General features: G+C 36.0%; 1 protein-coding gene across 6 annotated transcripts in view; it reads left to right on the top strand.

The window, feature by feature from the left end:
- The window catches only part of ylpm1 (YLP motif containing 1), a 29,588-nt gene that overhangs the window by 9,155 nt on the left and 7,346 nt on the right, over positions 1-13,087 (top strand). For 3 of the 6 annotated variants that reach the window (XM_026194026.1, XM_026194029.1, XM_026194028.1), the window contains 11 exons: positions 804-972; positions 1,086-1,109; positions 1,226-1,416; positions 1,507-1,658; positions 1,747-1,809; positions 2,011-2,130; positions 2,214-2,390; positions 2,471-2,554; positions 2,676-2,759; positions 2,854-2,928; positions 11,952-12,003. In XM_026194026.1, coding sequence (XP_026049811.1) covers positions 804-972; positions 1,086-1,109; positions 1,226-1,416; positions 1,507-1,658; positions 1,747-1,809; positions 2,011-2,130; positions 2,214-2,390; positions 2,471-2,554; positions 2,676-2,759; positions 2,854-2,928; positions 11,952-12,003 — 1,191 coding nt within the window. Of the gene's footprint in view, positions 1-803; positions 973-1,085; positions 1,110-1,225; positions 1,417-1,506; positions 1,659-1,746; positions 1,810-2,010; positions 2,131-2,211; positions 2,391-2,470; positions 2,555-2,675; positions 2,760-2,853; positions 2,929-11,951; positions 12,004-13,087 lie in introns of those variants that run through there. The other 3 variants (XM_026194030.1, XM_026194027.1, XM_026194031.1) reach the window with 3 other exon arrangements.

Raw genomic sequence — 13,087 nt, forward strand, 5'->3', positions numbered from 1 at the left:
ATAGGCATAAGCTGTGGTGCATGCTAAACAACAAAAGCTGATTTCAAGCAAACATTATGCCAGCTAATGTTAGGCTTGCGTGTCCTAAAAATCAGGCTTTCCCTCTAAAAAAACAAAAACAGGTTGATTCGATTCTCACATTGTCAGTGTCTGATTTGTTAACAGCATTAAATCCACTTACCAACAGAAATGTTTGGTATGTCCAGTATTGCTGTCATTGGACAGAAGTGAGCTTCTCTGTCTCTTTGACTCATATTACACTCCTTTCACAAAGTTTTACACCAGGGGTCCCCAATCCCAGTCCACGAGGGCCGGTGTCCCTGCAGGTTATAGATGTGGCCTTGATCCATCACAGCTGATTTAAATGGATAAATTACCTTCTCACCATGTCTTGAAGTTCTCCAGAGGCCTGGTAATGAACTAATCATGTGATTCAGGTGTGTTGACCCAGAGTGAGATCTAAAACCTGCAGGGACACCAGCCCTCGTGGACTGGGATTGGGGACCCCTGCTTTACACCCTCCTCTAGAGTAAATGATCATGGACACAATGGAAGCAGTGATCCGACCATCTAAAATGTGTAGCTAAACACCAGCCAGAGCCTGTGATTTTATTCAAATGATTTGAAATATGTTTTGTAAAATTATCATGTTTTATGCACAAACAATAGTAGAAACAAGTCAGCTGGCTGCCATACACGTGTCATGCATCAATAGAGAAGTTAACTAAAGTCCTGCATATATATATGCAGGATTTTATTTTATATTTTCTAATACATGGTTATTAACTACTTGATTCTCATAGAACCACTCAGAGATCCTTACGGCAGAGACTCATATTACGAAAGACGATCAGACCCTTACATGGACCGCCGGGAGTACAGCAGAGAGAGGGAATTATACAGAGAGAAGCCAGAATATGAAAGAGAAAGATTTGACAGGGAGCGCTACCCCCTGAGAGAAAGAGATGACAGGTAAGAAGCTTCTTCACCGTTACTGACAGCATTTTTCCCTACCTATGCAGTAGTGTGCTGCTTCTTTATATATATAATATTGTTTTTTTATTTGTCTGTATTTTTGATTCAAGCACTCAGGCCATGAATGATGAAAGGTACTATATGACATTGTGTCATACACTGTGATAAGTCTTCACTGTGCCTTTGTGCTAGTCTGAAATATGAAGTTCTGTTGATGAAATGAAACTTATTATGCCCCCATTCTCTGTAGATCTCCACTGGCATCTTCTCTACGCTCCGGATACAGGGAGAGGGACCGGGATGTTCGAGATAGGGACCGTAGTGGCAGCCGTGATCCAGATGAACATTATGGGAGGCCAGGTTATGATAGACCTCCATATGAGCGTGCTATACTTGAGCGTACTGGGCCTGAACGTTACAGCCATAGCCCATCACCTTACAGTAAGTTGAACATGAGGTAACTCAGGGTAAATTGGTAAAGTAAATATCAAATAAGAAAATCTAAGCTTAAGATTTTTTTTTATCCTATAGTGGACAGAAGAAGTTATCCAGATGACAGAGGGCCCCCCACTGCACCACCAGTCCCACCTCCACAACCTCCCCCACGTGTTGAGAAGAAGCCGGAAATCAAGAATATCGACGATATCCTTAAACTACCTGGCAGATTGTCTCGCCCTGAAAGGGTACCAGCTATCACTGCGATCTTAATTCATGCATCAATACCCCACTCTTTAAATGAGCAGCACTCATTGAAGTTCTCTATTTTAACAGATTGTCATAATCATGAGGGGGCTTCCAGGAAGCGGAAAAACCCATGTTGCAAAGCTCATACGGGTGAGTCGAGTCCTTCTAGCAAATTATAGGGTTATGTAATTTGATTGTAAGCTAAATGAACTTTTATAATAAGTGCACAAACAGTAGAACCTTTACTTATAGACTGTCTTTATGTGTCATTAGGTTTCAACATAATAAATGCTCTTTTGTAAACGACACAAAATCTTAAATACTCTTTTCTGTCTTGTGGACAATGTTAAGGACAAAGAGGTTGAATGTGGCGGTGCACCTCCCCGAGTTCTTGTTTTAGATGATTATTTCATGACAGAGGTTGAGAAAGTTGAGAAGGACCCAGACACTGGGAAGAGGGTAAAAAAAAAGGTAAGTCTGACAGATGAATTGCATAGAACATGCAGTAAAGAAAAATACATGCACGATGTAATGCAGAAAAACCTGTCTTGCAGGCTATGGAGTACGAGTATGAGCTGGAGATGGAGGATACTTACCGGAGCAGCATGCTTAAAACGTTTAAGAAAACCTTGGATGATGGCTTTTTTCCTTTCATTATTTTAGACACTATTAATGACAGGGTTAAACATTTTGATCAGTTCTGGAGTGCAGCTAAAACTAAAGGCTTTGAGGTGAGTTATATTAATGAGAGAGCCAGAAAAACACTCATGTCTGCCCTGTGCTAAAAAGGATTTGTTTCTCTCATTTCAAGGTGTATTTGGCTGAAATCACTGCAGACACTCAGACTTGTGCAAAGCGGAATGTCCATGGGCGCACGCTTAAGGATATAATGAAGGTCTATAAGATCACTTAGCTGATCTCAAATACAGAGATATTTGTTTGGACTGCAAAAAGGGTAACGTTTACTAAACGTATAGATGCAGCGTTCACTTCTCAATGATACATTCTGTATACAGATGTCTAATAACTGGGAGCCTTCACCACGTCACATGGTGCGCTTGGATGTCCGGTCCCTGCTGCAGGATGCTGCTATAGAGGAGGTGAATTTTTTCAGTCTTGAAAAAAAATCAGAAAATTACACTTCTTTGTTACTAATTAAGATAAACCAACATGTGCTTGTTGTATTTTTTTTAGGTTGAAATGGAAGATTTCAACCCTGATGACGAGCCCAAGGAACCCAAGAGAGAAGAGGAAGAAGAGAGTGATCTGGTAGGACATGAAAAGTTTCACTTCATAAATGCGTGGTTCTTAGATTCATATCCACTATTTTTTTTTCCCATCTTCCACTATTTTTTTTCCCCCATCTGGCTTATCCAGTAATTTTTACACAAGTCATTAGTGTTATCTCGCCACTTCTTGTTTCAGCAAGGTGAGTTTTATGTCTCAAATGAAAAGCAAAACATGTGAAATTCATGGAAACGGTCAGGTTCATTCAAAATAATTAGGCTCGTGCTCTTTTGTGTTTATGTAGCAATTAGAAAATTTACAGTGAAGCTCAAACAAGAGCAGGAAAAATAGTACCAAGACCGAAACATATATATGATATGTATAGCTGGAGCAGTCCATTAACTAAAGGAGGAAAGTACCCCTTTAGTGTCATGGTTTTCTTTTTAGTTTTTCTAGCATTTGCTCAGGTGTCCATGACTGACTTAGTTCAAAATAATTTTCATTCTCAACTCAATGTCAGGGATTAAAAAATGGCTTTAAATGGTTGCTACCTCATGAGAAACTGTCTCACTTCAGTGTCATGATTCTGGTGAGACCAAAACCAGTTGCTCAGTTTTGGTTTCCTTTTATTTTTAAGGCACACTTTTATCTAGACAAATCACACGTAACACAACCCTATAAAAAATTTCTCATTGTGCAAAATGTTTTTACTCTTTACCACCCGCTTTTATTTTGTATGCCGTTACTACAAAGTTGAAAGTTTTTCAAGAAAGAATTGACATAAATTTTTCTGCCAAATTTTGCACCCGAGGTCAACAGTGCCTGTTGAAATGCAGTGCAGTTGAGTTATATTTTAAAAGGAGGTAACACAGCTGTAAAGATTTTCTAACCCGGGCAAATTTGAGTGATGGACTTTTTTTTTTCTTCTTCTATCTAGAATGGTAAAATGAAACTTTCTCTTCACTGTTTGATGAAGCCTTTGAAGCTGTACCACATAAAATACCAACGTCTAAAAGTTTCCAAACGTGTTTCATACAGTATCAAATTCAGTGGCTTGTTCCCACATTGGACTGCTGGGAAAAGGTTTATGAACTCATGAATAAAAATTCAGTAAACCAGTTTCAAGTTAAACTCTCAATTTATTAAATTAAAACTATTATGTTTTGTTTCTGTTTTTTTCTAATATTCGCAAAACATCCCGGGAGCAACACGTTCTTAAAACATACACTATATTTGATGGTTAATAAAGTTTTATTTAATCTTAAATAAATTAATAACTGAATTTCCTCGAGGAACCCACTCGAGGGATTAATCAAGTTTTATCTAATCTAATCTAATCTAATCTAATCTATAGTGACAAAAATATTGGGCCACCTATATATATTAGACCTGCTGCTGATTTTATGGCATTCCATGCAAAATTTGTCTTCCCTTTGGATCTGTAACAGCTTCCACTCTTCTGGAAGAGCATTTGTGAGGTTGAGCACTGATGTTTCACGAGAGCATTCCTGGGCATGCTCATGGTGAAACAGAAAAGGGCATTCCTCCTAACTATTCCCACAAAGATGGAAGGACAGAATTGTCCAAAATAGCTTGGTAAGAAACAGCATTAAGTTTTCCCTCACTGAGAGAGAAAGAAAAACAAGCCATAGTATTATTCAGTAAGTTTTGGTCTAATTCTTTTGTCCATATAGTGCAGAGGTATTTAATTAAAGTTTAAGGAGGTCCACTTGAGAAAATCTCTTTAAATATAACATAAAGTACAAATCAACAATGTTTATATATGTTTATTATATTAAACATCATATTAATTTTCACAATGAACTGGGGGGAGTTTTAGTAATAAAATGGTAATAATAATAATAGTAAAATGTTCTTTTCTCATTTCAAGTAAAATAAGGTTTACAGTCATAAATGTAAAAAATAGAGCTTTTGAAAAAATTATAGTTGCTTTTCCTGTTTTCTTCATTTTTCCTACATTTGACTACATTTCGCTTCTCAGCTTCAACCCCTCTTTTCTCAGTCTAGTACTCTGACTTACTTCTTCAGACTTATGCATCTCGTCTCCTTGCTTAGTTTTCTGTTTTCACACACACACACACACACACACACACACACACACACAGTTTGCTTGACTAAGTAGCATCACCTGGGATGAATTAGAAAGCACACGTCTGTTTTTCTGTGCGCATAAACTGACTGCTATAAAGACAAAGGAAGAGAATGTGCATCTTAAAATAGCCTTAACTTAAATACAAGAAAAGCTACACAGAGTAAAATAGAAACAGTCCATCAGCTTAGTAATAGGTCTGGATTTGGGTCCGGACTGCAAGTGTATTCTCTCATGCTGGTTTTTCTGAAGTAGCACAGGCAGTCTTGGGTAAAAACACTGACTTTAGTTAAATATATTTTAAATGGCATGATAAAGTTCCCAACTAAACCTATCCTGCTTGGAGTAGGAAATAGCTCATTCAACAACACTAAAAACAGTCAATATTAATAATTACATAAAAGTATCTTAATAATTTTTTTTTTAATTTCTTCCATTATAATATAAAGATGAGCTCCTGTCCCATGTTGTTAACTGAGACAGTTAACATGTGTGGTATTAGAGCAGTTTGCAGGCTTAGGGGGATTATTTCATTCCAAACTACTTTTTCAAATCTTTTGTTTAGTGGTTTTTGTTTTATTATTTACCCTTTTTGTACTTTTTATGGCTTTTAGTAGTTTTATGAAATGAATTATGAGAGATTTATCCTGCTGAATTGTTAATATTAGTTCATATGTATTGTGATTACATATTGAAAAATTTCCAGTGCAGACCATTTTTATGCAGGTGTTTTCTCCTTTGTGTGCATATGTCATAATTATAAACTTGACAGATTTTTTTTTTTTTTTTGCATATGGCTTCATTTTATTGATACTGAGATGATTTTAATTTATGTAAATAACTTCATGAATAAAGAAAAAAAGAAATTCTAAATATCCCTTAAATTCTAAAATATTAAAGTAACTATTGCAGTTGTTGTAATGCTAGCATGTATGCAGCAAGTTAAAAAATCCAATGTTATATAGGACTATGTCATTTTACGAAATATTATTTATATTCAGTTATTTTTGTTCTTATTTATTTAAATATTGTTTGATACTTAAACCACCAGGTCATTGATTTATCTGAGTATGGTCTATTATTTATGAGATTAAAAGATAAAAATATGGATTGTGCAGAAATGTGCAGTCTGTCATAGGACAAACAGAAAAAAACACTAATGTGTAAGGCTGTTTTGACCACTTCAGTCCTGCAGTCCCACACAAAACCTGTGTTATCTTTTATTGCTGTCTTGTCAAACTAAGATTAACAGTCCATGTAAACTGCAGGTCTCAAACTGCTCTGACATTGAATCAAATTGGGTCACTTTGAAGGGCCGCCATGTTTGTTTTATTATCAGAGCTGTCACTGTAAAATTAAGTTCTTTACATTTTTGTTGATAAATGCTTGGATGTGAGACATCTAAACTTCAGAGTTAATTTGAAATAAACAAAACATTTTAAATTGTTTTTACTTAACCTCCTGAGACCCTATGTGCACATTTTAGCTTTTCTGCACTTTACACTTCATTCTGCTCAGTGTTGTTGGTACATTATGTGCTATGTACAACTAACATTTTTTATTTAGATTTTATTCTTAAATTATATATTGCGATGTTAGTACAGAAGATGTAGCTATGGGAAAGTATTTAATCAAATTTAACAGACTTCTCAGATATCAAACTATGTGTGACAGCTCACCTGTCTAAAGTGAAGTATACAAAATTCTGACACATCTAGTCTCCATGTTAAATATAATTTATTATAAATAGATAATGAAGTTACTACAGTTGTGCAAAAACATAAGCTTTCTTGTTTGGAAACCCCGGTGGGATTTATCCTGCTGCTGGTATCTAAGAAGAAAAGGTCAAAGACTGCTTTAAAAAGCTGGAAGCAACCAGCTAACTTCAGTTTTGGATTGTAGCCCAATCAACAGTTTAACAGACTCATTAATTCAACCTGTGACAAACTCTGTTTTTGTATGGTGTTGTAACTTGTGATTTAAAGACAATTCAAACAGTAATAGTAAGAATTCTAGAGCAGAGTGGATGAGGGGAAAAATTGTCTCTTAATTTTATCTTTTAATATAACAGGATCCTGGCTTTGAGGTGAGATTACAGATGCCATATGCGAGTGTTTTACTGTATTTTTTCCCCCCTCTTGTTCTTTTTTTCAAGCATCTTGAGATGCAGGTGACAGTGGTCCTCTTGATAGAATTTAGTCCAAGTTGGGGGAGCTTTTAGGATTTATGTGTGAAGTGTGGCTACCACCCTGAGCACCAAAAAACTTCTTTGTATAAATGGTATTTGAAATGTAGTTTTCCTTAAAATAAGCCATAAAAATCCAGTTTCAATCATACAAATACAATTTGCTATGAAAGGATAGTCATCTAACAAAACATAGATAAAATGTACTCTACACACATTATAGAGGCTGGGTACTGGCTCATAGGAAAGCCAGATGTACACAATATTTGGTAAGCTTCCACACAAAGCCCACACCTTACCTGCAATGACTCACACTTTGGCAAAGCCAACAGTGTTCTGATATCAAGCATACCCAAAGTACACAACCATTATACAACAGCTGCAAAGCATTGTTATTATGAAAGACATCATTTACAGAAGAATATCTGCCACTGTCAATTATATAAGTAAAACCAGGACATCAGATCATCACGCAACAACTAATATTAGGCTAATGTGTATTTAAAGCTATAGTTGGTGAAAAAAGGATAAGCATAAGAGAATGGATGGATGTTCTTAATCTCATTCTTGTACTCCAAAAGTGCTTTTTACTTGTGATTCACTGATGACGCTTTTTTATCATGTGTATCTCCAGTCACTGGAGATACTTGGGCCATCATCAAGTTAACTGTAGCTGCTACAGTTAACTTGAGTGCTCATTTTTTCTCCTGTTCATCCGTCTGTTGTCAGTTTATTCCTAGAATTGAGGGCAACCTCAAGTCCAGTTTGGAATTACGTTTGGATTTCCAAGCTGTCTCTTGTTGGATTGGTCTCTTGTGGAGGTACTGTGAAAAACAGATGTGAGCAAGTGTGCCTTAAAAAAAACAAAAAAACAAGAAGAAAACATTGACATCCCTTAAGACAGGGGTCTGCAACCTTTAACACCCAAAGAGCCACTTGGACCCGGTTTCCACGCAAAAGAAAAGGCTGGGAGCCGCAAATACTTTTTGAAATCTAAAATGAAGATAACACTGTATAAATTGTTTTTTTTACCTTTATGCTTTGTGTGAACAACTAAAGTAAGTAAGTAAAGTTTATTTATTAAGCGCTTTTCACAGACAGGCAGTCACAAAGCGCTGTACACAAATATTAAAATAAACAATACAATCAATAGACATTATACACAATGTAAAAGATCAAATGTAAATAATGTAAAGAATATAAAATACGTAGATCAACAAAAGGCTTGTTTGAAAAGAAAAGTTTTTAACTGCTTTTTAAAAGTATCCACAGAGCAACTAAGGTGTGTTGCTTGTGAAATCCATGAAGTGCTACAGAGAAAATTTAATTTTATTTATGTAATTAACACATTTTGAACTCTTAAAAGAAATATAACAAAAGGAGAGACACCCAGCTGAACTAAAATGATCCATGTAGCAAACAAAAACTGTTGTGAGCCACCACCTTTATATCTCCTTTGGGCTTTTGGAGCCTTGACCTGACTTTTAAAAAATAATTGGGGAAAAAAAGCACTATGCTGCTAAAAAAAAAAAAAATAGATATTTGCAAAATTCTGCCTAAATATGTATTTTACCTGGTTAATGTGTGTGGCGGGGCGTGGTCTGCAGTGCCGCTGCATGGGAGTCGGACGCACCTGAGCTGCACCCGCAATCACGCCTCGCCGCCTTAAAGTCTGTGCTCTCTCTGCTGTTGTGTTGTCGGGCTGTGAGCTGAAAAGCTACAGCCGGCTGTATGCGTACAGCAACCGTGGTGAAAAGTGGTCAATAAAGAGATGCTGAAAAGCATGTTCATGTAAACATCATCGAGTCTGCCGCGATATGTTTACAATGGGACTTCTGGTCCCGAACCTCTGCGCACAGCGCCTGCAAATCGGGGCTTTCATCTTTACGCAGGACTGTGAGCTGTCATCTGTGGGGCGTGAGCGGTGTTTGTTTTTAACATAGTTCACGGAGGAGAACAGCTGCCGACATAATATGGATCTGAAGATCCAGCTACCCGGGGTCCGGCTTCCGCGAGTGTGACGCTTATTTTGAGCAATGAAAAAAATAATAAGATATAATTTTATTTTTATATTTCAAAATCACAATAATCTTCCAATTTAGAACTACCGGTACAAGTTAAAAAAAAAGAACTAAACACAAATAAAATACACTTGAGCTAAATACTTCTAATTTAATTTCCCAAACCACCCGGAGCCGCAAAATAAAGACTAAAGAGCCGTGGGTTGCCGACCCCTGCCTTAAGACATCGAGCCCCAGGGTCTTTTGTATTTCACAAATAGGCTTTTTGGGGTAACTGCATATAAGCTCAAATTGACCCTAAAATGGTTAATGCAATGTGCCTATGTTAGGTTGAGCAACAGAGGTTTGTGTATTTCCCTCTTATTTACTATTTGTTAAACGTCAACTTTAACCAGAAATGTAAAGGGAAAAAAATCACTTTGTAAAACTGATGATTGTCTTTTGGGCAAAGGCCAAATTATCTTAAAACCCTGCAGAAAGCTGACATGTTCAAATGCCATCATATCAAATGAAGACAAATACCTGAGCTATTTTCTTTTCTTTAAAAAAAATATTTTATCTAATTTAATCGTCGAACAAGGAATACGTTCACATTTAAAACAAAAGGAATATGTATATTTTGTCACGTTTTTCTTTTTTTTTGTGATATTTGAGATGATGGGGATATGTTAAAAAAAATCTTCAATTAAAAAGAGGTTCCTCTAAAATGATACTAATCCTAAAGCCATCAGTGTGCCAGTTGCATTTTAACTTTTCCAAAAAACCCACGGCACTTGGGCCTTTCACAGGGTAATGCAGCAAAATAAATAAAAGATAAGGATTTGTACAAGTCTGCAGTGATCGAAAACTTGATCTCGTAGGTGAATATACTTGAGGATGTTGGTAATCAATCGCATATAACATGTTTTTGGTGTTTTTGATTAATTTTCACAGAAAACAAAATCTGTATGTTTGGTAAAATCCTTAAAAGTATCCTATGGAGCCCATGGAACTGTTGCGGAAGGCATCACCAATAACATTACAAAGAGATGAAATTGATATTGAGCAGAATTGAGTTCAGTTTGTTGGCGTTATGCAAATGTTTCCCTGTTGACGTAGAAAAGTCATAAAAGAAAAGCCTGATGTTTTCAAGCAGTATTTTCTGTGGGAGAAAAAAACTGCACCAGAGTGCTGGTGTTATTTTGGTCCCTGTAACTTTGCAGTTAAATAGTTACACACATAAGTTTTAACACATTTGTTGATGTTGTTGAAGTTTTGCAGAGGTGAATTCTGATAAAGAAATCCAAACAAGCCAGCAACCAAGTGTCTTCAATAAATAACACATGTTAAATTCCTACATGCCAATGTTGTCATGCATATGCCATGTGGAATTAAACAGTCAGATTTTATCATACTCATTTGCAGGGTGATTTCCACACTTATATAATGGATTTGACATTTTATGTTTTTGAAAATAGAAAAACCACTTAAAAAACACCTTGTACAATCATTAAACGCAGTATTCACAACATGTGAACTAATTCTGATGCTTTATCTTTTTATAATACGTATGGTTGGTCAAGGTTAAAAACGCATGTTTTTATTGTTGTATTTGTTGTAACTTTTGCTGCCATGATGGCCAGTTCTCTCTTGAAATGGAATTTAAATCTCAATGAGACTTTCACCTGGATAAATAAAGGATAATAAATTGCTTAAAAGTAAAGGACCTTCAAAACGGTTGATATAGTAATAAAAGCAATGCAATCAGTTAAAATGACAAAGCATGCATTAAATATGCGCCTCGTGATCTCAGGACCCTCAAAATTCAGACATTACATTTTTTTAGTGAAATGGCAAACATAGTTCACAATCTCATGCTAGAGAAGATGATCTGAACAAGTTCCCGATGCCTTATATTAAATAATTTACCTCTTGTCATCTATAAAGTTAAGCAGTAAAAAGATGCTCTCTCAGTCTCTTTTAGGTGATATACTAACATTATAAGCGCTATTGTTCAGTCTAACAGAAATGACTCCTTCAGAGATTAACAAACAATCCTGAAATTAATAATTAAATAGTGGAGTTCGAGCAATTTGCTGTTGCTAACCAAATATCCTTTTTATTTTAATGTTTTTGTTTTTTTAAATTTGTTTATTTTGCTTTAAAGGCCAGCTAACTACACAGTGATGTTACAGCAGGGAACCTCATTCATGATGATTTCATGTTTGGTAACGAAAGATCTCTACACACTAAAGCCTTTTCACAAGTAGTACTACTGCAATCTAAGAATCAAGAACCTTTGTTCTTTGTAAATTTAGTTATAGGTTTATCAGTGTGTGTGGAATTGAATTGATTTGAAAAAATTACATGTGAAATGTGTTCCAATCACATGATCATTAGCAAACTTCTCTCTAGATTCAGTAGCGCTCTGACTGTTGTTAAATGAAGTTTGTGTTCACCAAAGCAGAGCACAGTTGTCCATTTTTAAGCCGGTAACAGAAAACAAAAGACTCAGTGTGAACACGTCTCACCTTGCAATCAAATTAAATTAAACTCTGTGCATGCCATTGTTAGTAGTTACTGTATGTCTTTACCAAGTATTGTACCAAGTTTCACCCTACAGTTGTGCTTGTTTTTGTGTCTTATAACCTCTGATAAACCAGTTTCCTGTCTTTTCAGCCAACCCCTTTCCCCACTTTCTCCACCCTTCCCTTTTCCCCCTGTATCACCCTGATGTTTAACCATTGCAGTGTTTCTTTATGTAATATAGGGCTACATTCCAAAAAGCAAATGGGAGATGGACACATCAGAGGCAAAACTTGGTAGGTATTTATTTTTTAATGATGATCCAGTCTTGCCTTTGTCATATAGAGCCTTCTGCATCATTAAAATGTGTTTTAAGTGTCATGTAGCGAGATCTGTGAAGTCGTGTGTGTATGTTTTGTGTTCTTTTTTCTGTTCCTATTGTGAACTTTGTTTGATTGATGCGATTCTTTTGCATTTTGATTGAGTCACTGGTGGACTTGGTCAAGTTACTGGTCTAATGCTTTGTTGCTGATGAAAAGCAATAATAGTTTCAACTGGTTTCTATATCCCACTAAAGACCAACCAACAGCCAAACCTCATCATTATTAAAACTGCATATAGGGGATACAGCAAATAAAAAAATATTTTAAAAATCTTTTGGGGGGGGGGGTTTAAACGGGTGTTTTAGCTTTATATCTACATATAATTATTTAGGAGCGTACAATTTTGGTGCTCTGAAGGGATTTATTCAGAAAAAGTTTGAGTCAAAGCTTCTTTTGGCTGCTCCTTTATTGATGAGGGGTCACCACAGTGAGTAGCTACCTAATGTTTAATTTGTTTAATCTCCCAAAGGGATTTGAGTCTCCTCCCAGCATTGAACTGGGGATCTTTTGCGCCTGTTAGTACATTAGAGTACACTGTAAACCATAAACCAGTTTATGAATTATGCTTATAGAGAGAGAAAAATGATTTGATAGGACTTGTACAGCTGTTCTTCATTTAGTTGAGCAGGTGTTTTGTTAGATGAGGCTTATGGTGTTATAATCAATAACAGCACAGTACCTCCAGGCTGATCAGATCTAGTACAAACCGCTATTTATGTTGTTAGCATGTCAACAGGAAACAGTCAGTTACTGAATGAGACATGGGCTGCAGTTTCTGTAAGAACACCAGGAAAGCGCCTTAAGTTGTTTCTATTGTGACTGTAAATTTAAAAAATAAAAATAAAAAAAAAAGGTTAAATTTTAAATAAAGACCTCATTTCTCTTTAAGTTAAAAAGACACATTATAGACTAATTCTTTGTATAAAAAAGATCAGGTCCTGGATCATCGTTTTATGGAGCAATGATAAAACAGATGTTACTAGTTGTCTCATAATTT

Source organism: Astatotilapia calliptera, chromosome 15 (assembly GCF_900246225.1).
Source record: "Astatotilapia calliptera chromosome 15, fAstCal1.2, whole genome shotgun sequence".
Taxonomy (NCBI): Eukaryota; Metazoa; Chordata; class Actinopteri; order Cichliformes; family Cichlidae; genus Astatotilapia; species Astatotilapia calliptera.